General features: G+C 60.4%; 2 protein-coding genes across 3 annotated transcripts in view; one reads left to right on the forward strand and one right to left on the reverse strand.

Annotated features, from left to right (window-relative positions):
- ATP6V0D1 (ATPase H+ transporting V0 subunit d1) overlaps positions 1-15,485 on the forward strand; it is a 37,340-nt gene extending 21,855 nt beyond the window's left edge. Inside the window, exons 2-8 of the mRNA XM_037162739.2 lie at positions 1,060-1,231; positions 9,343-9,521; positions 10,765-10,844; positions 14,239-14,316; positions 14,423-14,599; positions 14,710-14,787; positions 14,884-15,485. Of these exons, the coding sequence (XP_037018634.1) occupies positions 1,060-1,231; positions 9,343-9,521; positions 10,765-10,844; positions 14,239-14,316; positions 14,423-14,599; positions 14,710-14,787; positions 14,884-15,045 (926 nt within the window). The 3' untranslated portion in view covers positions 15,046-15,485. The remainder of the gene's footprint in view (positions 1-1,059; positions 1,232-9,342; positions 9,522-10,764; positions 10,845-14,238; positions 14,317-14,422; positions 14,600-14,709; positions 14,788-14,883) is intronic.
- A 236-nt stretch (positions 15,486-15,721) lies between these two features.
- Positions 15,722-21,441, reverse strand: HSD11B2 (hydroxysteroid 11-beta dehydrogenase 2). 2 transcript variants are annotated; one of them, XM_053666770.1, is made up of 5 exons: positions 21,034-21,440; positions 17,604-17,816; positions 17,301-17,486; positions 17,061-17,198; positions 15,726-16,868 (listed from the first exon to the last, which is right to left on the reverse strand). In XM_053666770.1, the coding sequence occupies exons 1-5, from the start codon at positions 21,296-21,298 to the stop codon at positions 16,453-16,455; spliced, it is 1,218 nt and encodes a 405-aa protein (XP_053522745.1). In that variant the 5' UTR covers positions 21,299-21,440; the 3' UTR covers positions 15,726-16,452. The 2 variants fall into 2 exon arrangements, with proteins under 2 accessions (XP_053522746.1, XP_053522745.1); XM_053666771.1 differs by lacking the exon at positions 17,061-17,198 and having other exon boundaries at positions 15,722-16,868; positions 21,034-21,441.
- Between the last annotated feature and the right edge of the window lie 2,225 nt (positions 21,442-23,666).

Consider the following 23,666-nt stretch of genomic DNA (forward strand, 5'->3'; position numbering starts at 1 on the left):
GACCAAAAGTCCTTGCTCTTGTGGAGCTTCTGTGTCCTGTGTGAGGTGGGGTATGTGTGACAAAGAACAGTGGCACAGTGAAGGCTGATGGCGCTGCAGGAGGGGCGTCTGAGGAGCGGCAAGATGGTCGCTCCCCGGGCAGGGGGCAGGGGCAGGGAAGGGCCCCGAGGTGAGGGTGAACAGACGGCTGACGTGGTCCGCTTTGTGTTTTAAGAAGGTGGCTCTGGCTGTGTGTGGAGAACAGACTGGGGCGGAGGGGAGCAAGGGCAAAGGCTGGGAAACTGCCAGGTCTCACCCGTCCCGCCTGCGTCCGATCCTCCCTTTTTCTTCACGCCTGTCCCTGTGAGCACAGGAGAGTCTGTAAGATTGGCTTGTCTGCCCCCAGCCAGTCCTAGGGCAAGGTCAGCCTTTTCTCCCAGCCTCCTGCCCCTCACATGTGCCCTGTAGGCCACTCGCCCCTCACGCCATCCTCCTGGCTGTTTCCTGCTGTGTTTTCCTGTCCCTACCGCATCTTCCGAGGCCCAGCCTGGCACGCCCTCTCATCCTCTCGGGCCTGTCTTGGTGCCTTCTCCACTCTAGTCCCAGGGCCCGGGGTTTCTTCCTCATTTCTCAGGTGAGTACTGTTGCCCGGAGGTGTGTCGGATTGATCTGCTAGCCCTGGAAGGCAAGGCTTGTGTCTTACTCTGCTCCAGGTTAGGGTCGCGCCAGAGCCCACCATGCAGAAAGGCCTCAAAGGCTTGTGAATGGCAAGCAGTTGGGGTTTCCCAGGCCTTGTCATTTGGAGGAACAATGGCTGTACTTGTGCTTCGACTCTGTACTGTGCTTGGAAAGTGTGCTGGCTCGTGGTCCAAGGGTCTGGGGCATCTCCAGGGCCTTGGCTGACTGCTGTGGAGTAGGCTCGGAGCCCGCAGGGAGGCGGAAGTGGAGACAGGAAGTCAAGGTGGCAGCAGGACACACTCCTGGGGAGAGGCTGGGCCCAGCACTGGGGTGGGCGTGGGGCCCGGAGGCCCCGGGGAGACTCAGCACGGCCGGCCCTCACACCCCACCCGTGGGTTTCAGACCTGAAGCTGCACCTGCAGAGCACTGACTACGGCAACTTCCTGGCCAACGAGGCGTCGCCACTGACAGTGTCCGTCATTGATGACCGGCTCAAGGAGAAGATGGTGGTGGAGTTCCGCCACATGAGGAACCACGCCTATGAGCCGCTCGCCAGCTTCCTGGATTTCATTACGTGAGTGTGCCCCGCAGTGCTGCACGCCATCCCCATGTGCACGGCACAGCTGTACCTGATGGGCCCTGCCCAGCATGGGCTTACACCAGCTTCCCGCAGAGTCCTCCAGGACTGTGTGGCTGGGCTGGTCATTCAACAACCCTGGACCTCCGGGCCACCACCCACAGAGTAGGGTTACCAGCACTTTACAGCTGGCTGGGAGTCCGGTGGGCAGGCAAGTGTCCCGTGTTGTAGTACTGTGCCCCGGGGTTACAGAGATTGGGGTACAGAGACCAGGGGTGATGAAAGCCCTTCCTCACTCACCTGCCAGCACCCACAGTGAACACTCACCGGGCCTTCAGCTGCCATGTCAGGGCCAGGGGTTGGGGGATGGACGGAGCTCTGAAGAGCCAGGTTCTCGAGATGGACTGTCAGGCTTTCAGGTCTTGCTCCTGTCTGGGCCGAGGTCCGTTCCCAGCTCTGACCGTGGTCCTGAGTTGCAGGGAGAGGGGGTGGTGGGGTCAGGGAGACGGAGCGGCTGAACTCGTTGTTGCCTTTCCAAGTCCTGGCCAGCCCCAATGCTTACGACTCTCGGCTGCCCAGTTCCCCCTTTGTCTGACCCTGGGGAACGGCCCTGCCTCTACTAAGCCCTGGAGATGCTGAGAGAGGAAAGGATTTGGGACCTGCAGGCTAGGGAACAGCACTTGGATGGGGGCATCCCTTGCTTGCCAGGTGTACCTATGGAGATGGGGGGCTAGGGAGAGCCCCCTTTGCGGTGGCGGCCCAGGAACCATGAGTGGAACCTGGTAGACAAAGGTGGCCGCTGTCCGGGTAGCTTCCTCATACCATGGTGAGCAGAGGCGTGGTCAGTGGCTGGCTCGTGTCAGTGGCCTCTGAGTTGGTAGTGTGAGTGCGTGTTCTGGGTACCACCTAGCTTTTACCACTGCCCGATTGCAGTGCCCCTACCCTCCTCCTTGAGACCTAACATACCTGTCCTGCTTGTCCCCTGCCGGGACAGGCCTAGACTCCTGCTATCTGGCCTGATACCCCCCGCCCCCACCCACTAGGAGCAGCCGCTTTCTGAAGAGCAGCTATAAGGGCACCATCCTCACGTGAGGATCATGGGCTGGTGCACTCAAAGGACTCAGGGAACCTGCCCAGGCAGAGAAGCAGGCTCTCTTCCCAGAGGCCTCCCTGCTGTCCTGGCTGGGCCCACAGTCACTGCCCCAGCCCTGGTCAAAGTACAGCTAATGTGGTCCTACTGGGGCCGGAGGCCAGCGGTGAGGTGTGTCTTGCGTTGCCGCGCTGGGGAATCACACCACAGAACCCTGTCAATCAGTCCCTAGCCTGGGCCTGTGTATCCCTTGCCTCAAGGCCAGAGCTGAGGACATACAAGGAAACAGTGTGTTTATTGCCAGAGCCTGGCCTTCACCTTGTTTGAACAAGATTCCTTCAGTTTCCTGATGAACATTCTGGTCTTTCTACCTAGGCTGGCCAGAGGAGGCCTGACCCAACCCATGCCAGTGGTCAGAGGGCAGATGTCCTCCATCCCGCTTGGCCACCTGCCTGTTTGCTTGTCTTGGTGCCCTCGGAGACTTGGTCTTGGCCTGCCAGGCCCTGAAACCGGAGAAGCCTCTGAGCGTGACTGAGGCTGCACGGCCGCCAGCTCTTTGCTGGAGGTTGGCTGCAAGCACCAAGTACGCCGAAGGCAGCCAAGCGCTGTCCTGCGGCAGGCTGTCACGTCCCTCCCCGTCCATTCACGGGCAGCCGTGGCCCACGGGCTCGCCATCCCCGCACTCCTGCCCTCACTCGGGGAGAGCTCAGCAGCCACGTGTCAGCCTGTCTGCGCCTGTGGCTGCTCCGTCCATGACCTCGTCATCCAGGGCTCGCTCCTTTGCTGTCCACTTCAGCCGCCCCCGGTGATGGCTGCTCCAGGCCATGTCACCACCTGGAACTGCTCCACCCTAGAAATAGCTGAGTCAGGCACCCCCCCTCTACCCACAGCCTGCAGGCCCTCCGGCCCACTCTTAGTCCCTTGTGGGACGTGGGTTCCGGACTCAGCAGGACTGGGGGCCTCGCTTCCTCCCCTGCTGCCCCTCTGTCTTCATTTTCCTCCCTCCCCAGCTGAGGTTCCCTGGTCCATCATTCGAGCACTCTTCTGCCAACATCCGCAGCTCTCTTGGCCGCCCATCTCATGGTCCCGCCCGGCTGGCAGCCCCCCAGCCCTGGAGGAATCCCAGCAGCCTCCAGCTTGGAAGCGCCCTCCCCCATCTCCGCTGCTGGGAGCAAAGCCGGAGAAACCGGCAGCCCCGGGCGGGTGATCCCTGATGCCAGGCACGCATGCAGGCCGGCGCAGTTGGCCTTGGCTTGCCCCTGCCCGGCATCCGCTTGCTTTTCCTACTCAGCACCCTGTAGCCTCCCTTCAAAGATGGGAAGACCACCTCCCCGTCTTAAACACTGTCCCTCTCCTGTCCCCCCGGGCCAATGGCCCACCTCCTGCTCCACGGAGAGGACAGAGGCAGGTCTGACTTCCAGCACCGCATCTGTGCCTCCAACGCCAACCCAGTGGCAGAGGCGCTCTCCTCTTCTTTTGGGTCCTACTGCCAATGTCCACCATCCCCTCACCCCATTCCCTGGACCCTGAGCAGCCACTCGTCTGCACGGCTGTCTGTGCAGCTGCCTTCCTCTCCGGATTCTTCCCATCAGCATCTAAAAACCCTCAAATCTCACACCATTAAAAACCCATCTCTTGGGGCCTAAACTTAGACATGCACTGTCTGTTCTTGCACCTTCCCCACCCTTCCGGTCTCCAGTGGGCTCCCACAGTCCCATCACTCCGCCACAAGGCCCTGGCTAGAGTCACCGCTGACTTGCATGTGGCCACGGTCTCCAGGGCTAATCAGGAGCCACCCCTCCCCCACCCCCACTGCAGCAGCCTCCTTCCTCCCAGGGTGTCTCTCTGACTCAACTCCTACCTCCCTGGCTGCTCTTCTCCACTCCACCCCCTCCCCTCGTCTTCTCTGGCTCAACCCAGAATGAGGGGTGGTGTTGCAGAAAGGGGTAAACTAGGGCCTAGGATCTCCCCAGTCTAGAGACTCAGAGCCAGCTTCTCTGAGCAAGTGGCTGCGTGGTTGAGGGGGAGAGGATTTAAAGGAGAATTAGGGGAGCGGGATTCTAGACTGAAGGAGCCACACACCCAGTGTGAACAGCTGGAGCATGGGGCCCCCGTACCCTAGAGAGACGAGTGTGGTCCCCCCGGAGGTGGAAGTGTCGGCTGGAGGCTCCATCCTGGGTGTGAAGATGTGAACGATGATGCCATTGTCCTTCTGAGTTGGCCCCGCTGGAGCAGCGGTTGGGGCCACCACAGAGGTCAGCCCTCAGCTCCATCCCTCAGGGTCTCTTCGTTGCCTTCGGAGCTGCCCCAGCGTGGCTGGAATAGGCTTCTGCAGGAGGCGGGGAGTTCCTCGTCACTGAAGATGTGCAAGCGGGAGCTGATCTAGACTTTCTCTGCCTTCCTGTAGTTAGAGGCAGCGTCCAGTGGTTTCATAGATTCCCACCCAGCCTTCAGCCACCACACGTGACTGATGTCAGCTCTGGGCCAGGCCCAGTGCCAGGAGGGAGGGAGGGAGATGCGTGGATGCAGTGGCGCGGGTGCCAGTGGTGGTGTCGATAGCTCCTGGAGAGGCCTGAGAGCAGCCGCCACAGTAGAGCCGGGAACCACAGGAGACTCCCCCGCATCTAGAGGACTCCAGGATCCGGTGGGGTTAGAGAGCCATTGGGGACAGTGGGTGGCCAGAGTGGAGACAGCTGCTGGGCATGGGGCAGACAGACCCTAAGTGAGAGAGGCCCCCCGAGGTAGACTGTTAATCAGTCGTATGGTCTTGAGATGATTCAGCTTGGTCTCAATATGTCACCGATGTCACTGTACCAAGGGCTTCTTCCAGCCCAGCCACTGTTTTGCTGTGTGACTTGGGATAGAGCCTCTAACAGGGTCTTTTTCGCTTTGGAGAAGGCGATGATCTGGGCCGTTCCTTGATGGTTTCCTGTGTGAAGGTAGGCCCCGGGAGGGAAGCTGGAGGAGTTGCTTGTGGGGGAAGTGAGTCTGGTCTCTGGGAATTCCCGGTGGGCCCCGAAGACCTTGTTCTCAAGAGCGAGCCTCCCTGAAGGGGCACATTCCCGGGGTGCAGTGCCTGCCTGCACCCCAGGTACCCACTGGCAGAGCCTGGGCATGGCGACCATCTTTCTCCTGGCCCACGGGCCTCAGTGCCACCAACCTGGAGTGGGCAGCTGGAAAGAAGCTTTGTTTCGGGACAATAACCTCAAGTGCCCAGTGGGCCTGATAGCACACTCGCCATTCTCCCCAGGGCCCTTACTCCAACCTTGGGCCCTGCTGCACCTGGTTTCCGGGATGGGTTCCCTGTGTCCTGGCCCTCCAGCCCCTGCTGTCCACAACTCACGTTCTGCATTGACACAGGGTCTCTGTGGGTCAGGGCTCCAGACGCTGTGATTTCTGGGTCCTGAGCTGGACTTGGGTCCTGTCTTGGGGGGGAGCCAGTAACCGCACTGTCTTCCCGAGCCTGGGAAGAGCATACAGGAGCCCTTCAAGGCCCCAAAGGCTTAAGTCACGTGGGAGGACCCAGCTGCACCTCTGGCATCGGGGCAGGCTTTGAGTGGGAAGGAAGGTCAGGGCCTCTCTGGTTCTGCTGTGGGCCACACCATAGTCATCCCGATTGCAGAAGGGAAACAGGCGTGAAAGTTGGTGTGCTGGGACCGTGGCTTCCACCTGGGCAGGGTCCTGAAGGACTCAGATGTGACCGAGCACAGATACCGTTACCAGCAGCTCCTGCTGGGGAGATGTGAATGGACAGACTGGCAGGGGCACCTATTCATCACGACTTCACGAGCGCCAGGCTGCCCCCCCCCCCGGGCGGCGGGGGGGCGGGAATGGTGAGAATGTAGGAGGCTAGGTGCTCCAGCAGGTGGCACTAAAGGGCACAGCAGATGGACAGGACTTGGTTAGGGGACTCTGAAGACTCCTTGGAGGAAGTGTCTTCCTAAACTCCAACCTGAGATTTCTGTGGGCCCAAGCTGAATTGACCAGGCACAGGGCGGGGGGGGGGGGGGCGCCTATGGGCAGAGGAGTACAGACTCCTGCACTCCCGCCCCACGCGGGCCTCTCTGGCCTGGCGGCAGCTGCCTGTCCACTCCCCAGCTGTCTTCCTCTGGAGGGAGACAGTGACCAGCTGGAACTCAATCTCTCCTACTGAGGCCAAATGAGGGGAGGACCGTGGAGTGCCTTTCTGGGGGCTGGGAAGCAGCTGCCGAAGCCAGGCAAGGAGGAGGAAGAGGAGGATTTCCTTGCTATAGTCCTTGGGAGAGAAGCAGACCGTTGGGCCAGCATTGTCTCTACTAGGCCTGCCCTGCCTTCCTTCTCCCAGGAAGGAAGCTTCTGGCTCTCACTGGGCGAGGGAGACAACCAGGGGCTGCTGCTGCAGCAACCTTGTAGTTGACCCAAGGGGAGGAAGTGCTGGCCCTGGCACAGGATCATTCAGGGCCCGCCTGGCCTGGGTTGGAAGGGGGCCTTGGAACGGCCTGGGGGAGTGTGACTGCAAGTGATCCTTACTTAACTTAGCATTGTCTTTGGTACCCAGCTAGGTCTTCCAGCAGGAGAGAGGCTGGGGGCAGCCAGGGGACACTACCACTGACCCCCGTCTGCTGTCAGGCCTGAAAAGTGAGTCATAATTGGCCTGTTCCACATCACTGGAGGGATGACAGCAAGGCCAGACGGCAGAGTCTTCCCACAGGGCTCTCCTCTGAGGAGGGGCCAGGACCTGAGACACCTCCCCTGGGCCCTGACCTCAGCCCCACTCCCAGCACAAACTAGTACCCTGAGCTGTGGGTGCAAGGAGTGGAGCGGTTTAGATAACAGGGGCTGGCTTGTAGGGAGCCCTCTGAGAAGACCAGGCTAGATGGGGGTTGCAGAGCTCTAGGCATGGGAGCCCTGGGCAGGGCGGAGGTGCGAGGACACTGGCCACGTCTCGTGCTGTGACAGGCCTGGTGCCTGTACTCTCCGCGATTTATCTGACAGCTGGCGATGCAGGTGGCGGCGGAGTCAGATGGAGAGGACTCTCTTTCCCCTCCCCACCCAGAGGGTTGCGAGAATGTAAAAGAGCATTCTAGGTTTGGGGGTGGTGTCTTTGTGGCTCTTTCAGGGAGCACGCTGTCTAGAATGTGGCTGCATGGGTGCAGGCTGAGTGTCTCAGGAGGTGGAGTGTCATGTGGTCCTGGGTCCCTGAAGCCCTGCAGGCGTCAGCAGCAGGAGAGGTGCGCTGTCCAGTGTAGAGAAGATGCAGGCCAGGGCCAGAGACTAAGGCACAGAGCTCTCTCTGAGGTGCCTCTGCTTTGCCAGCTGTCAGGTCAGGGTCAGAAGGACTGCCATTTGGGTCTCTTGGCTTGCAGCTGCAAATGGGTCCTGCCCGAAGCCCTCAGTTTGAGAAGGAGCGCCTGTCTCTTCTTAGCACACATCCTGTAGCTGACCCAGCCAGATTTGGGGTGGAGGGAGGGCAGCTGCCTGGCTCTAAGCCCAGGAGAACAGAGGTTGTAGCAGGGCGCTGGGCCGGGTGGGAGCTGGGGGAGCAGCAAGCAGAGAGAGTGGGGGGTCAGACCAGGATAGGAGCTGTGGCCTCTTCCTCCTGCTGCCTTCCTGGAGGGCCCTGTGGGAGCTCCTATTATGGCCAGCCCTCTGAGCCTAAAGCCTGGAGCATCCACCTCCTTCCCTTTCTTCCTTTGGTTTTGGGGACCACTTCCTTCCAGGGTTGCCTTCCTTGGACAGCATCATGCTGGTGCTCAAGATAACTGTCACTAGGCAGGGGCCCGGCTGAGGCACAGAAATGCTCAGGTGGGGCCCGTGCTCAGCACCTAACTCAAGGCACTGGCCTCCGCCCCCACTTGCACCCTTCAGCGAGAGCCCCACTTTGACCTTGGGGCATGTCCTCCAGGCCTCATCCAGCTCCCCCGTGCCCTGAGTTCATCACTGGTGCCACCAGGCTGGAGGAGTGTTATGGCTACGGCAGCTTGACTGTGGCCTTGAGGCCCTCTCTGCTCTCCACCCCATCCCTGCATAGGCGACTGCACAGAAATTGCCCCAGCCCTTTTGTGGCAGCGTCTTCATGGTCAAGGGCAGAGCCTGCCCCTTGCCAAGTTTGAGCTGGGCTGCCCTGCTTGTCCCCAACACCACAGCCCCCTCTACTGCCCATACACTCCCCAGAGCAGAGAGTCTGGGACTGATCTGAGCAGCCTCCTCTCCAGGCCTCTGGGTCTCTTCCAGGCCACCCTGGGCAGACGCCTTGCCCTGGCCTCGGGCCTAATGGTGGAGGCGGTGCTCAGGGCAGCTGTCTGCCTGCCCGTCGCTGCCTGCCCTGGGACCTTCCTCCAGAGGTACCTTCCCACCACCTCCCCTCCGTCCTTCCTTAGAGAAGCTGCTCCTCAGACTTTTCTGCCCTTGCCATCCTCCCCTCCACTTTGTTCCCACCCAGCAGCCAAAGCAGCCCTCACTGGACTGGATGTCCTGCTTACGTCCTGCAAGTGGAATCCTGTGCCCAGACTGAAGGCAGGCCCCTCGGCCTCACCCGCAGGACCAGTCTCCAGGCCCCAGCCTGCTGGCAGAACTGCCCTGGTCCCTTTGCTCCTGCCAGCCCCAGCTGTGTTCAGTTCCTCGAATGCGTCTGGTCACTCTGAATGCTCGCAGGTTCCTGCACACACTGTTCCCGCTTCCCAGAACACGCTTTCATCTCCCAGCTCTCTCATCCCTGGGACTGGCCGGGGCGCCTCACCTCCGTGTGCCCATGGTCCCCGTGTCCTGCCAGAACACTGTTCACACCCGTTTTGCAATCATTAGTGGGGCCTGAATTCCACCCTCCCTCCACTGAGGGGGGCCTGCCTGTCTCGTGCTCCTGGTAGTGGAGAAAGGGGCGTGCTTGGGCGGGGAGCGGGGCCAGTGGCACTTCTCTGCAGCACCCTTGAGGCAGTGCGCGCCAAGGGGCTGGTGGGCTGTGTGGGGCAGGGTAGGGGCGAGGCGTCAGGACTTCCAGCCCAACCCTGACAGGCTGCCTGCTGTTGTGTGCCTCCCGTAGTTACAGCTACATGATCGACAACGTGATCCTACTCATCACGGGCACACTGCACCAGCGCTCTATCGCTGAGCTCGTGCCCAAGTGCCACCCGCTAGGCAGCTTTGAGCAGATGGAGGCCGTGAACATTGCACAGACACCTGCTGAGCTCTACAATGCCATTCTGGTGGACACGCCCCTGGGTGAGCCGCTGTGGTGGAGGGAGGAGGTGGGCGGCAGTGTCAGTGCCTTAGTTGGGGGTTTGCAGACCCCTGGGGGTGACCTCACTCAGAAGCCTGCCCACTACTGCTAACCTTTTTGTTTCCCTTGACTTCCCATCCCATTCCTTCCTCCTTACCCCACCTTCTTTGCTGTTGCTCTTGCTGGGCCAGGAAGGCTGCCCCCAGGACCGAACTTGGACCATTTAACTTCTGGGCCAGGAAGGCTGCCCCCAGGACCGAACTCAGACCATTTAACTTCTGGGCCAGGAAGGCTGCCCCCAGGGCCCAACTCGGACCATTTAACTTCTGGGCCAGGAAGGCTACCCCCAGGGCCCAACTCGGACCATTTAACTTTGTGAGAGTGGATGATTTCTCAGAATGCAGTGGAGGGCTGGGCTCAAAGAGAGTGTGAGAGGCTTGGGTCCCCCGGAGCCTTGAGAGTGCTGACCTGTCAGACTGTGGCCCCAAGCAGGGTGGGAGTAGCAGGCCGCCCACGAGCAGAGGAGGGAAGCAAATAGCTTCGCTCGCCTCTCCCAAGCAGGTCCCAGGGGCCTGGAAGCAGGGTTCATGTTAGAGGTCAAGGAAGGGAACTGGGAGCTTCTTCCAGGGCCCTGCCTAAGCAGTGCTGGCTCCTGCCTGCTCTGTTGTCTGGGTGGAAGGCACCGTCACCAGCCAGTGCCTTCATAGCCAGAGCCCTAGTCCCCTGGACACCACCTCCAAGAAGCCACCAGGGTTGAACCGCTGGGCTCCAAGCTGCACTTGGTCCTACACAAAAAGCCCTGAGCCCTACCTGTTGGCCTCCTCTATCACAGACTCTCCCAGTGGTTCTGAGCTGTTTGTGGCTTCTTCCATTTCTCCATCTTTAAAAAAGAGACCGACCAAATGAGTCCACAGGTTCCCCTTGGAGTGGGGTAGCTTAATCCTGCTCTGATCTCTACTTCCAGCCTGACAGCGGTCCCTTGGGTCTGCCCCAGCAGCGATTAGGTCATGTTGTGTCTGGCCGCCTCCTTTATAAATTCATTTTAGGAGCAAAGAGTCAGGAGAAGCTCCGGTCAGGGTACAGAGTCCAGAGGATTGCTACTGCCCCTCCCAAGGCAGTAACCAAGGCGGGCAGCCCCCAGCGCCCAGCCGGACGGGCCTGTGGCAGGGCCTCTGCGCCCACAGAGGTTGGGCACCAGCAGGACTCGGGCTCTCCTACCCCTCACACTGAGTCTTTTGTCCCCAGCGGCGTTTTTTCAGGACTGCATCTCAGAGCAGGACCTCGATGAGATGAACATCGAGATCATCCGCAACACGCTTTACAAGGTAGTGCCCCCTCCCCCCCCACCCCGTGAGCAGTGGGGGGTTGGCTTGCAGGCGGGGGGGGCTGTGGGCCTGGTGGGCCTTGATTTCTGTAGGGACCCAGGCAGGGCGCAGCCTCAGGCTCTAACCCTGAGGGTTTATCCACTTACCCTCTGGCTCCCGTGATGGGCGAGAGGCTGCATGGAACAGGTTCTCTACCCCAAGGGGCCTGCGGTGGGCCTGGATAAGATCCGCAGGAGTGGCAGGTGCTCCACAGCTTGGCTTGTCAGAGCTGGCTCCTGGGCGACTGCTCTGCTGCGTCCCGGAGGGTCATGGCCACCCTCTGGGCCGTAGCTCTCGGGCTGACCTCGCCTAGACTGTTGCCAGCAAAGCCCAGCATGGGAACAGGATTCTGTTCTGGGTGGGGGAGGGACCCTGCTGGGAGTAGCCAGGTCACTGTGTCCCTGTCAGATTCCCAGGCCTAGAGCCAGGGCCATGTCTTATCATCCTCATCCCCACCTACCGTCCGCTTCCCGCCAGCCTGTGCCACAGCTGGCGACCCCGTGGAGGCTGTGGAGGTAGAGTGGGCTTGGGTTCCTAGCTCAGCACTGTCCTGGCCTAAAGGGCTGGCCAGGGACGAGCGAGGGACATTTGGGGCAGACCGGGCTATGAGTGTGGTGAGGTGCGGAGCTGCTGGGCCAGGACGCTGGCGGCTGCAGCCAGGAGCGTGGGTCAGCAGGGGCCAGGCCCCGGATAGCACTGGCCGAGGGCCCCGCTGACCTGGCCCCGAGAGCATCTGTCTTTCGGATCTTTATTTATTTTTTTAATCCTTACCCAAGGACACATTCATTGATTTTTTTTTTTTAAAGAGGAAGGGAGAGAGAAAGAGAGAAATATTAACATGAGGGAGAAACATTGGTTGGTTGCCTACCGCATGCTCCCTGACTGGGGATTGAACTGCAGCCGAGGCCTGTGCCCTGAGTAGGGATCGAACCTACAACTTTTTGGTGTACGAGACGACACTTCAACCAATTGAGCCACCCAGCCAGGGCATCGCTCAGATCTTTAGGGCCAGGATCCTCCCCTGTCCCAGTTGGAGTTCCGCTGCTGGCCCTGAGCTGCCTGCTGAGCCCTCCATCCCCCTGCAGGGCTTTGGCCAGGGTACAGGGCGGGTCTGGTGGTAGTGAAGGGCCTGCCTGGGGGTTCAGTGGGATAGGCAGGGGACCGGCAGGTGCAGAAGCAAGTGTGGACCAAGTGGCAGTGAGATTTGCGGTGGAAGGGCAGGTTCCAGATGGAAAAAGAAGCAGGCATAGGATCAAGTCACCCAGGCCCGGAGTTTGGACTTTATCCTATGTTCAGAGCCAGCCAGTAAAGGTTTCTGGCCGTCAGAGTATCAGAAAGCCCCTCTGGCTGCAGTGTGGAGGACAGGGTTAGAGGGGATGAGACCAAGGTCACATCCGCACTCCCACCCCATGGCCTGGAGGAAGGCTCAACTTCTGTAGTTCTCAGGACTGCCCCAGGAGCTAGGAAGGCATTGGTCTTCTCTTTTGTAAGATGAGGAGAACCGAGGGCCAGAGAAGTCGGCCGGGCTACCTGAAGCCACTTGCTAGGCACCGTTTGCAAAGCAGCCACTCTCATCCACCATCCACCGCTAGTGGGGAGGCAGGCCCTCCGGTCCGCAGAGAGCGAGCTCACATACCTCCTGCCTGCCCAGCTGCCCCGCTGCCGGGATCCCTGCCCCGACACGGGGTGAGAGGTGCGGCTGTCCCCCCAGCCTTACCCACACCCTCACCAGGCCTGACTGGTTCTGCCTGGAGTCGCTGGCTGGGGCTGCTTGGGCACTGGCTTATAAACTCTGATCCATGGCTTCAGGCGCCGTGCCAGACCGCCCACCCAGCCGGCAGTGTCCCAGCCCAGTGGCCACAGATGGGAGATTAGGCAGACCCTCATCTGTGTACCGGGTGGGAACTGCAGGCAGCTGGCACAACAGCCGTGAGCTGGCAGACTCCTCCAGGTCACAGGGTGGGAGTGGGGATGTGACCTTGGTACCTGGGCCTTTGGGGTCTTGCCAGCTTTTCTGGCTGCCCCAGCCTCCAGAAGAGAGCCTGGGTCTGTCCCACCAGCCTCCACCCTGGGGTCAGACTTTCTGCAAAAGCGGGTGGCTTCCCCCATAGGTAGGAGCTGCAAACCCTACCGGGTAGAGCAGGCCTGAGGATTTGGGCACAGCTAGATGGCTGGGTCTGGGTAGGCAGGTGGCCGGAGTCAGTGCTAGGACTGAACAGCACCCCCAAGCCACGGCAGGGTTGGTAGCTGTTTCTTTCTGCCTCTTCTGGTTCTTGTGGGTTTGTTGTGCTACGGCCCACTCTCCCCTCCCAGCTTCTTACTCCCTGACCTGTCCTAGACTTTTGTTTTCTGTGGCCTCAGTGGTCACCTCAGGCCTTTCTCTGAGCCCAGCGTGCCCAGTGCTGCTGGCCAGGATGAGCCTGGGCTGTTGACGCTCAGGCCTCTTCTCACCTCCTCCCGTGGGGTAGCAGAGCTGGTGACCCAGGTCAGCCGGCGGTGGGTGCAAAGGTCTCTGCACTTGGAGGGCGGACCTCGGCATGGAGAGCTTTCCGTGCCTCCCAGCCCTCACCCCCAAACTAGCCTCTAGCCTGTGAAGCCAGAGGCTGTGATCATGCCGCCAGACGGGACCCAGGAGGGTCTGAGTGAAGGGAGCCCTCTGCCTCGACATACAGAGGTGTGGGGAGGAAGCCCACGCCTGGCAGCCTTTGAGAGTGAGTGCCGGGAGGGACCTGGGGCCTGGACTGACCTGTCTTCTTGTGCCTGGCAGATCCAATTTGCTCGGGCAGGAAGCGCTTGTTCCCACCGGTGCCTAGCATGTCCCGCCATTGCTCCGCAGGGCCTGGGCAGGCCATTTGGTTACTGCTGTGTGATGCCTGAGGGGTGGGGGGGAGGAGAAAAGTGTTCTGTGAGGGGGGTTGCCAGAGGGGACCAGGTGCCCAGTTCAGGCCGTATCTCTGTGGACTCACAGGAGTAACCTTCTCTTCACCAGCCCATTGACAGGTGGTTTTCTGGGGCTGATGGGGGAGGATGTAGGGGAAAGGCAGAGCCCCTCTGAGCCCGGCCTGCTGTGGGATAAAGGTGAGGGGGTCCTGCATCACGAAGCTGACTGTCAGCCAGAAATTGCTGTCACTCCTCAGCTGGGGGACAAGGCTACAGGCTTTCACTGCTGGACTGGTTAACAGTTGGAGTTTGTGGCTGTTTCACGGGCTCTTACGTAGGGGCTGCCCTGGCCAAAGCATGGGTGTGATGTTTGGACTCACCATGAAAGGGACTGGGAGGGGGACTATGAGTAGGAGGCCTGGCAAGCGCACCGAGTCTCCCTGCTTGGCCTGAGCAAGCTCCATGCTCCGCACAGGCCTACCTGGAGTCTTTCTACAAGTTCTGCACGCTGCTGGGCGGGACCACGGCCGATGCCATGTGCCCCATCCTGGAGGTGAGTGCCTGCTGGTCCCTGGGGAGGACAGGCCTGGAGGAAGCCCTGCCAACTGGCTGACTGTTGCCTTCCTCCTTCTCTCCTTGGCTGTGCTATGGCCCGACAGTTTGAAGCAGACCGCCGCGCCTTCATTATCACCATCAATTCCTTCGGCACAGAGCTGTCCAAGGAGGACCGTGCCAAGCTCTTTCCACACTGTGGGCGGCTGTACCCCGAGGGCCTGGCCCAGCTAGCTCGGGCTGATGACTACGAGCAGGTTAAGAACGTGGCCGACCACTACCCGGTAAGTGCTCCGGCCGCACGACCCAGGGGCGGGCAAACCGGCACTTGAATCTCCACCCCACACCCAACAGCCCCCTCATGCTTATGCTTCCTGCCATGCCCCTGGGTCAGGAGTACAAGCTGCTTTTCGAGGGTGCAGGCAGCAACCCCGGAGACAAGACCCTGGAGGATCGATTCTTTGAGCACGAGGTGGGTGTCAGGCCTGCCTGTCGTATGGGGGGGTCGGTGGCTCAGGCCCGACTTGTGGCCATGGCCCCTGCACACCACGCCTGCCTCTGTCCTCAGGTGAAACTGAACAAGCTGGCCTTCCTGAACCAGTTCCACTTCGGTGTCTTCTACGCCTTTGTGAAGCTCAAGGAACAGGAGTGTCGCAACATCGTGTGGATTGCTGAGTGCATCGCCCAGCGCCACCGCGCCAAGATCGACAACTACATCCCCATCTTCTAGCGCCCTGGCCTGGGGCTCCCCACCAGTGTGTGTGTGTGTCCGTGTGCGCTGGGACCAAGGCCACGGCTCACATGCTTGCCCTGGGGGCAGCACGTTGTCCTGGCGGCTTCCCTGCTCTTCAGAGGCTACTCCTGGGCCTGAAAGGGGCTGGGCGCCTGCCCCCCCACCAAGGATAGACCAAGTCCCCCTTCAGATCAAGGAGGCCCCTCAACCCTGTTACAGCTACTGATATGTCTGAGAAGCATGTGGTCACTTTTGTGCCCCTTCCTAACCTGAGAACCCCCAGGGGCAGCAGGAGCTTCCTCTCCCCTTTGCGGGTTGTCCCCAGAGCCGTGGGGACACAGTGTGTGTGTGTGTGTCCTTGGGGTGTGGGGGTGGGAAGCTGTGCATATCCCTTTCTGATCTCCGCCCCTCTGAACAATAAACTGCCCTCTCTCTAAGTCCGGCTGGCCACTGTCTCCTTTGAACCCTAGCTCCTTTCCCAGATCCCCCAGCTTGCCTTGGGCGTACCCTTACTGAGTCCACCCCCACCCAGCCTAAGCCTTCTATCTGCAGCAATCAGCCTCGGTGGGCAGCCCAGGCCGGCCCTCTGCTGAGCGGGCAGATTCCTTAGGGCTGGAGGACAGTTCCTGCCACTGCCGGCTGCTTGGAGCCAGGCCCCGGAGCGCCCCCAGGCCTCTTTGCTTCATTGACCCTGCCATCCCGCAGACCAGGGTTTTCGCCTTCATCTCAGCACAAGGAAACCCAACGCTGTGGATAAATGATGTGCCAAGGTCCGGGCAGTGGGCAGCTGTGACCCAGCGCCTCGTCCCTGCGCTGAGCCCGGGGGTCCCCTGGGCAGTGCCCGGTGTGGTGGTGTCTACCCCATTCTAGGAGAGATTAAAATGTGTCTTTATTTTTAAAGTGGCAGTCAGGCAAGAAGAGTATGCAGCCTCCCCGTGGCTTGGGGTGGGTGGTCGGGACCCTAATTCTTGAGCCAGTCAAGAAGTAGTTGGGATTCACCCTTTGAATCGCAGCACAGAGGCACCAGTGCTGAGAAATAGCCCTGAGGGGGTCCCCAACCTACCTTGTCACTTCATAGTTTGCAGAGGCACTGACTGGGGTCCCGTCAAAGGCTACAGCTACGTCTTGCGCTAAATTCCCCTTCCAGCTGGGTTCTCTAAACTACAGGGTAGAGCCTTGTGCCTGGCGAGTCCATTTGGGGCCGTGAACCGGCAGAGAGGCCCAGGGGTTCACTGGGAAGCCTGAGCCTCACCCGGCCTGACCTGGGGCATCGGCAGTCGGTGGGGCTGGGGGGTCCTTCAGGCCAGGCTCTAGGGCAGAGTTTGGGGTCACCATGGCCAGGGGAGGGCCGAGGGCTCGTGGGACCTCCTCTGCTGGAACAGCTAGGCCATGTGTGCACACTGCTCATTGGGACACTGTGGGAGAAGGGCCTGGCTTTGGGTCTGATTCTCGGGCTTCGTCCTGGGCGGGAGTAGAGCCAGGCTTGCCCGGCCGCAGTGCTCTGGGCACACAAGGACTGATGAAGAAGGCTTGCAGGAAGCGGCGCCGCAGGCTCTGGGGCAGGTAGTGGTGGATGAAGTACATGAGCCCCACGCCACGGCCCGGGTAATAGCGGTGTTGTGGCTGAGTGGCCAGCAGCGCGTCGACGATGGCATCTACAACTGGGCTGAGGTCGGGCACTGCCAGGCTCAGCGAATGCAGGAACTGCTTGTATATGTGCTCGATGTAATCCTCGCCATAGGCCTGCAGCAGCTCCTGAGGCAGGTTAGCCAGCAGTAGCTGTTTGCTCCGCTCCCAGCAGTTCACACTGTGAACTGGCCCTGTGGGTAAAGTGGTCAAATCACCATGCAGCCAGTCAGCCAGGGAAGCCAAAGACTCAGGCCTACCTCACCAATGACCCGCCCCTGCCAACGCCACATCCGTTCTACAGACCTGTCCCCACCCACAGGAGACCGTGGCTGCTCCTCTTTTCCAGTCCCAAGCCTCCCTTGCCACCCAACTCTGACCTTCACCTGTCTTGAAGCAGCCAGGCTGGATGACGCTGACCTTGACCCCCCAGGGCAGAAGTTCACTGCTGAATGTATCCATGAGCAGCACCATGGCCGCTTTGGAAGTCCCATAGGCCCCCAAGCATGGAAATGGCATGTCTCCTGGGGATGGATTGGGGTGGGGCAGCTCAGCCTGGGCCAGGGGCTCCAGCACCCCTCCCCACCAGTGGCTCCTTTTCTGCTGCAGTGTGGGTGTGCACTCACCTGCCGGGCTGCCCAGGGTCACAATCCGACCCCTGGAACGGCGCAAAAGTGGCAAGAGGCCCTTGGTCAGCTGCAGCGTGCCAAAGAAGTTCACCTCCATGCAGGTACGGAACGTAGCCACTGGAGACAGCTCTGCGTCGGCCACTAACTCGTTGAGGCCCGCATTGTTGACCAGGCCCCACAAGCCTGAGGAGGTGGAGCAGGGAGGGAGGGAAGCTGTAGCTCTGCCCTTCAGCAAACCTACAATCACTGCCCCTTTACAGCCACCCAGCCACCCGTCCTTGAGGAACTGTGCCAACCGACCTGTGCTGCTGGTGTGAGCCTTGGTGAACTCTAGTGCGCGGCTAATGTCAGCTGGTTTGGTCAAGTCCATTTGCAGCAGCTTCAGGTGAGGGGAACAGCAGGCACGCAGCTCTAGGGCACCAGGGCTCTCCAAGTCCAACACAGTGGCCAGCACCGTGAAACCCATGGCATCAAGCTTCTTGGCTGCCTCCTTGCCAAAACCAGAGTCACAGCCTGGCCAGGGCAGGGCAGCCAATGAATTCCCACTGTGACCCAGTCCAGCCCGAGGCAACCCTAGGATCACCAGGGTCCAGAGAGAATCCGGGACCCTGGTCACCCAACCTCCCAGCAGTCAGCAGCCCTCCCTCCGTCTCCGTCCCCGCAGGCTTTGCTCCCTGGCTGAGCACCTGCGCATCAACCGGTTCACAGCTGTCGTCTCCCTGACTCCCAGTTGCAACCCCATCAGACACGCCTCAAGAGCCCAACCTTACAGATGAGGAGACAGATCTAGTAATGCTAACCTGCTTCACAAAGTCACCTGGCCAGCAAAGAGTAACTTCGGGACTCTATCCCAGGTCAGCCTGGGACCCAGTCCCAGCCCTAATGTCCTTCTGCCTGCTTGACATCAAGCTTCTGCTCAAATGCTTGGGGTTGTGGTACAGCCCCCCTTCCTTTCTCACCATTCTTGCCCAGGTTTCTTTCGCCCACCTGGGTGCTGAAGCCATACCCTCTCCAGTCCTGTCTCATCTTAATCCCTTGAATCCATTCTCTACCTGAACAGCTACAAGGATTTTTCCAAAAATGACAATATAATGGCTGCAGAAAACCTTCCTGAGGCACCCACAGTGCACTGGCTGAAGCCCAAGCCCTCTGCTCCCATCCTCCAGGCCCTGCCCAACCTGAGCTAGCCTGCCTTCCTAATCTCGACAACCCCTACTGCTGTTCCACCCTCCAGGCAAGCAGGAGGCCCATCTCCGCCTCACCCCTGACCCCCACCCTTGGAATTTTGATCAGTGGCAACAGTAGGGCATTCTCTGAGCTCCAGACCACTTGCCCTTAGGACAAGGACAATGATGGATGGAGAACAGACCTGCATTTCAGTCCCTTCCCACACCCACCGAGGATGACCCTAAGTCAGTTATCACTCTTGAAGGCTTAACTTTCTGTCTTTGGTATGCAGAGTGAAACCACCAGGCAGAGCCAGAGTTGGGGGTCCGATAAGCCCCTGCTTCCTTGATTGTTCCCATTTTGGTTTTGTGGGCGGAGCCTTCTCCTCTCCCAGAGCAGAAGCTACAAAGCTGCTCACTTTTCCACTCCTGGACGGCTCTGCGCCCGCTCTGCTCCCTGCGTTGAGGCAGACAGCACAGCTGGGCAGGGGGCTTTGAGCTGGGTTTTGTGTTGCTGGGGGCCTGCCTGCCAGCCCAGGCTGCGGGGGTGGAGGGAGGCCCTTCCTGGGCAAGCACGGCTGAGGCAGGGGCATATGTTTGCATCCCCTTGCCTGAGAGCCGCCCCCCACTCCAATGGGCCCTTCCCAAGGAAACAGAATCCTCCCAGAGCCTACTGTCTCAGCATAGTCCACCACACCTCACATCCCCTTTACTCACCTGCACACACATACCTGTATACACCTCCAACCTACCTGCAGTGAGCCCTGAACACCACACCGGCTCACTCCCATGAGATCCCTGCCAGTGCACAGCTGTGCCCCCAAGCCACTCAGCCCGAACCCTGACCCCAGGGCTGACCTTGGTGAGGAGCCTTGGCCAGAGGCTCTCAGGGAGGGGCGGGTGGCAGGTCTGGCAGGTGGGGCAGGGTCTGGTCACCTACTGGTCTCACAGCCAGGTTGTGAGGGACCTCCAGAGTTGTCGGGCATAGGGAAAGTTGGAGGCTTATACCTGATGCTTAGATGGGATGGGATGGGCAGTCCCCTCCCCCCTCCCCCATCATGGTGCTTTGCAACCAGAGATGGGGGAGCCCAGGTCATAGAAGACATCCCTTCTCTCACCTCCCTCTCAGACCCAAGGCTACAAATAATCAGCACCAAAGCCTGGGCTGGGAGCTCAGCAAATTGGGACCGATTGGGAAGGCAGGGTGGGAGCTCCCCTGCCTGTGGGGACAGGTCACCATCCAGTCCCTGCTTCATACCAGGATGGTCTATCATCTTCCTTCCTCAAACCCCTGAAACTGGGGTCCCCAAAGGCTTCCCACTGCACCCTGAACCCCAGTCCCTCCCACCCAGCCTGGGCCCTGCTCTCTTCGCTCTTTGCTGGAAGCCCAAAGGTCTCGTGCCTCCTTCCCCCCGCCCCAGCTTGCTCTGGCTTCTAGCTCAGCGTCCAAGGCCCCACCTGAGGAAATAACCTCATGTCCCACCACATCTCAGCAGCCACACTGACTACGGATCGTCCCCTACTCAGACTTTGCTCATTCCTGCCTCGAGCCTTTGTTCCACACCCTTTGTCTCATACAAAACACCTTCCATACTCCACCTATCTCCACCCATCCTCCGAGGCCCAGCTCAAGGGTTGGCCTCCTCTGGGAAGTTCTCCCAGCTCCCTATGATCATGCGGGGCCCCTACTGGACCCAGACCTCTGAGAAACCAGTCTGGTGGCTCCCCCCAGCCCAAGCCCAATGCAAAGGCAGGGCCCTGAGCACCAGTCCAAAGCCACTGGGGTTGGAGGAGAGACTAGGCTACCCTCCCCCCATACAATGGAGCCAGTGCCCCCTGGCCTTTCCCCCCCTCCCCACTTCCCCCTTTCCCTTCCCCTGATCTGGTGACAGATTTATTCCCTGCTCCAGACAAAGGAAGCTCAGCCAGGCAGCCAGAGGCACCTGAGCCTACCTCTCTAAGGCCCCCCTTCCTGGGCACAGAGGACCAGGAGGAATGGGGGAAGGGGTGCAGACTCTGGACTCTACCTCGGCAGTTTGAGGGTGGTTAAGTGGCCCCAAGAGGCAGCTGAATGCCCAGCTACTTCTCATGGTAACCTCAAGCTTTTCTTGACTCGAAGGATCCCAGTCAATTGGATGGGGAGGGTCCCAGGCTGAGCACCTTTCTCTGGCCCCAGGGAAGAGATGGGGCATCCCACGTGGGGATGTTAAAGAGTTCAAGGGGTGACCACCCTCTTAAATCTCTTAGAGGGTGCTCTCTTGGGGAGCGGCATAGCATAAGCCCCAAACTCCAGAACACTCCATCTTTCTCAGCCACCAGTTTCCCTTGCGCACCTGCCCACTCCCTGCCTCATTTTCCCTCCGACAATCCCCGCAGCGGCACATAGTTAAGTCAGGCTTGGGGAGGTGCCTTGCTTCCTACTTAGTTCGCTCCCTGAACCCAGGAGAAGGGGACTCTCCTACTCGTGCGGCGGGGGGCCCGCCTTGCCTTGGCGTGCCCCTGGGATCCCTCTGGGTGTCCGGTCCCGTCCTAGAGCCTGGAGTCCCCGCGCTCCGCGCACTCACCGGTGATGAGCACCGTGCGAGTGGCCACGGGCAGGCGTGGCGGGCGCGCCAGGCAAGACAACGCGATCCAGCCGGCGGCGGCCAGCAAGGCGAGTGCAGCCAGCGGGGGCAGCAGGCGCTGGCACAGCCAGTCGAGGGCAGCCAACAGCGCCAGCGCCGCCAACAGCGGGCGGCCCAGACGCAGGTCCGCGCGCAGTAGCTGCAGCAGCGCACGGGCCGCCACGAGCAGCCAGGCGCCACCCGACGGCCAAAGCCACTGCTCCATAGCTGGCGGTCGGGCTGGGGAGAGCCGGGGCGGTGCCTGGGATGCGGGTCGGGAAGAGAAATTCGGGGCCGGGGCTAGGAGTGCAGGGTGCAGCAGAACACCAGCCAAGGGTGGGCAGGATACTCGCTTTCTCGGTTAGCCCTCGGGCCGAGCTTATAAAGAACCCCCGGGGGCGGGTAGGGGGCGGGGCGGAGGCGGGTAGGGGCGGGGCTTCCCCGGTTTGGGCCCCCCACACCGGGCAGGTGCCCCCGCCCCCGCCCCGCCCCCGCCCACAGAACTGCTTTCGAAGAAGCCGGAACAAAGTCCCGAAGTTGCGGCTGAGGGAGGTCGCGCTTCGCCACCGCCCGTGCCGGGGAGAGGACCCGTCCGTCTCTCGATCGTGGTCCGCACCCGCTCACCTCTGCCCCGCCCCCCGCGCCCCCAGCCCCACTCCGCGGCCTCTGAGCCGCCGCACCCAGGTGAACTCTGGCTTGGGACAACTGAGGACACGCACGACCTCCTCGCCAGCGCCCAGCACCGACAGCTGGCCGCGGCTGCCAGGCCTGCGGAGCGCCAGCCGGTTCTTTCCCGCAGAGCGGCCGCCGCCGCCGCCGGCACACGCGCCGCACTCTCGCGCCTGCCGCGGCCGCGGGCCGTCGCACACACGGGCGCTCACACCTAAGCGTCCCGGGGCCACAAAACCGGCTTGGGACGAGGGCTGGGGAAGCAAGGTGACCATCCAGTTCTTGCCAGTCTTTGACCTGCCTTCTCCCTCCCAGCCTTGGGGATGCACCAGCTCCCTCCTCCTGCCACACAAGTTTATGGGTGTGTGGGTGTTTGTGGAAGGCAGAATAGGAGTCTCAGGAAATGTCTAAGCCTCCCATTACCTCCAGCCCAGACTCCTACCCGAGGGACTCGGGCCAGTGGGGACACCTGGAGAGTCAGCCAGGGCAGCCTCTAGGACAGGGTGATGCCTACCCTGTTCCTGTGACTCTGGGGCAGATAAAGTAAGTGGTGTGAATGTGGGTGCAGTTCCCTCCCTGTGTGTATGAAGGTTAGTGCTTGTGTGTGGCCTGGCGGCCCCCCACCCTGCCCACCCCCGTGTCTGGCACCTTGTGCTTAGCCTTCATGCCAGGGCTCTACCAGGGAGTAGCAGTTGCCAGCACCTGGCTGCCAGGCCCTATGCCAAGGGCAGTAGGTGCAGTTCATGGTAGAGAGACTCCTTGCCTCCTGTGGGCCTTGCCCAGTGTATCGTCTGTGCCCAGACTAGGTCCTAGAGGGTCATGGACCCCTCCCGGCTCTGTTGCCCATTCTATATTTTAGGTGCCTGGGCTGTACCAGGGCTTCAAAGCAGTGCCTCTCCCAAAGATTCTCTGCCGCTCAGGCGTGGCCCGCTGGCAGCCCAGGGGGTTTTCAGTAAGGGAGCTGGGAGCCAGACTTATCTAAGAGGGTAGGCTTTGGGTAGAGGGTCCATGTCCTTCCCAGAACACTCCTGTGCCCCCATGTATTTCTCCCATAAGAACAGATGACAGAGTAGCCCTGGCCCTGGAAGGCAGGACTTGCTTGGAGAGGATGTGTGTTTCTGACCTTGGCATATGACCTTGTGTGCCTGTATCTATATACACTCAAATCCACGGGCTCCATGGCTTGTCTGTGCATACATGCAATGTCTCTCCCTGTGCCGTAACTCTGGCCTGTGAGTACATTTGTGTGTGTGTTTCCAGTAACTCTTTCTTCCTTGGTCCAGGTCATCCTTCGAAAACTCGGGGAGACATTTCTTTTCCCAAATCTGCTGACTCCTGTTACCCCAAATCTATGGCCCAGACCCAGATGTAGGCACCCCTGGCCTGGCTTGCTGATTGGAGCTTTATTCCCTGGATTGGTGGGACCTGCTTGCCTTCCAGCTCTAGTCTCCTTACACAGAGTCTGGCTGTGGGGTCTCCAGCTTCAGTCCGTTAAAGGCTCCCTTGGGGCTGGGGAAAGGGTGTGCAGGAGAGGGTGAGATGGGGATCCCAGGCAGCTTTCAAGGCCAAGGCTACATTAGGAATATCAGTACTTGTCAAAAGCAGGTGTTGAAGGATAGAGAGGTGGAAATGGGGAAGCGAGGTGAGAGAACAGAGGCTGGGAAACAGGATCCTACACTGTCCCAGGAAGGTGCAGTGAAGGATCCTGACTCATCAGGATGTCTGCAACAGGGAGAAAGACCCACTGAGATGGGGTGTAGGGGAAAATGTTTTCGGCTTTGAAGTATAGGATGGTCCGGATGAGGGGCGGGTGTTTCCAGCCCAGCTTCTGGAACACCTTGGACAGAACTGTTAGTCTGTATCATTTGGGTCTTGTGGGACCAGGTGATCTGCCACATTTTTATGCATATACCCTCCTGACACAC

This window comes from Artibeus jamaicensis, unplaced genomic scaffold, assembly GCF_021234435.1.
Source record: "Artibeus jamaicensis isolate MK-2021 breed Jamaican fruit bat unplaced genomic scaffold, CSHL_Jam_final contig_464, whole genome shotgun sequence".
NCBI classification, from domain to species: Eukaryota; Metazoa; Chordata; class Mammalia; order Chiroptera; family Phyllostomidae; genus Artibeus; species Artibeus jamaicensis.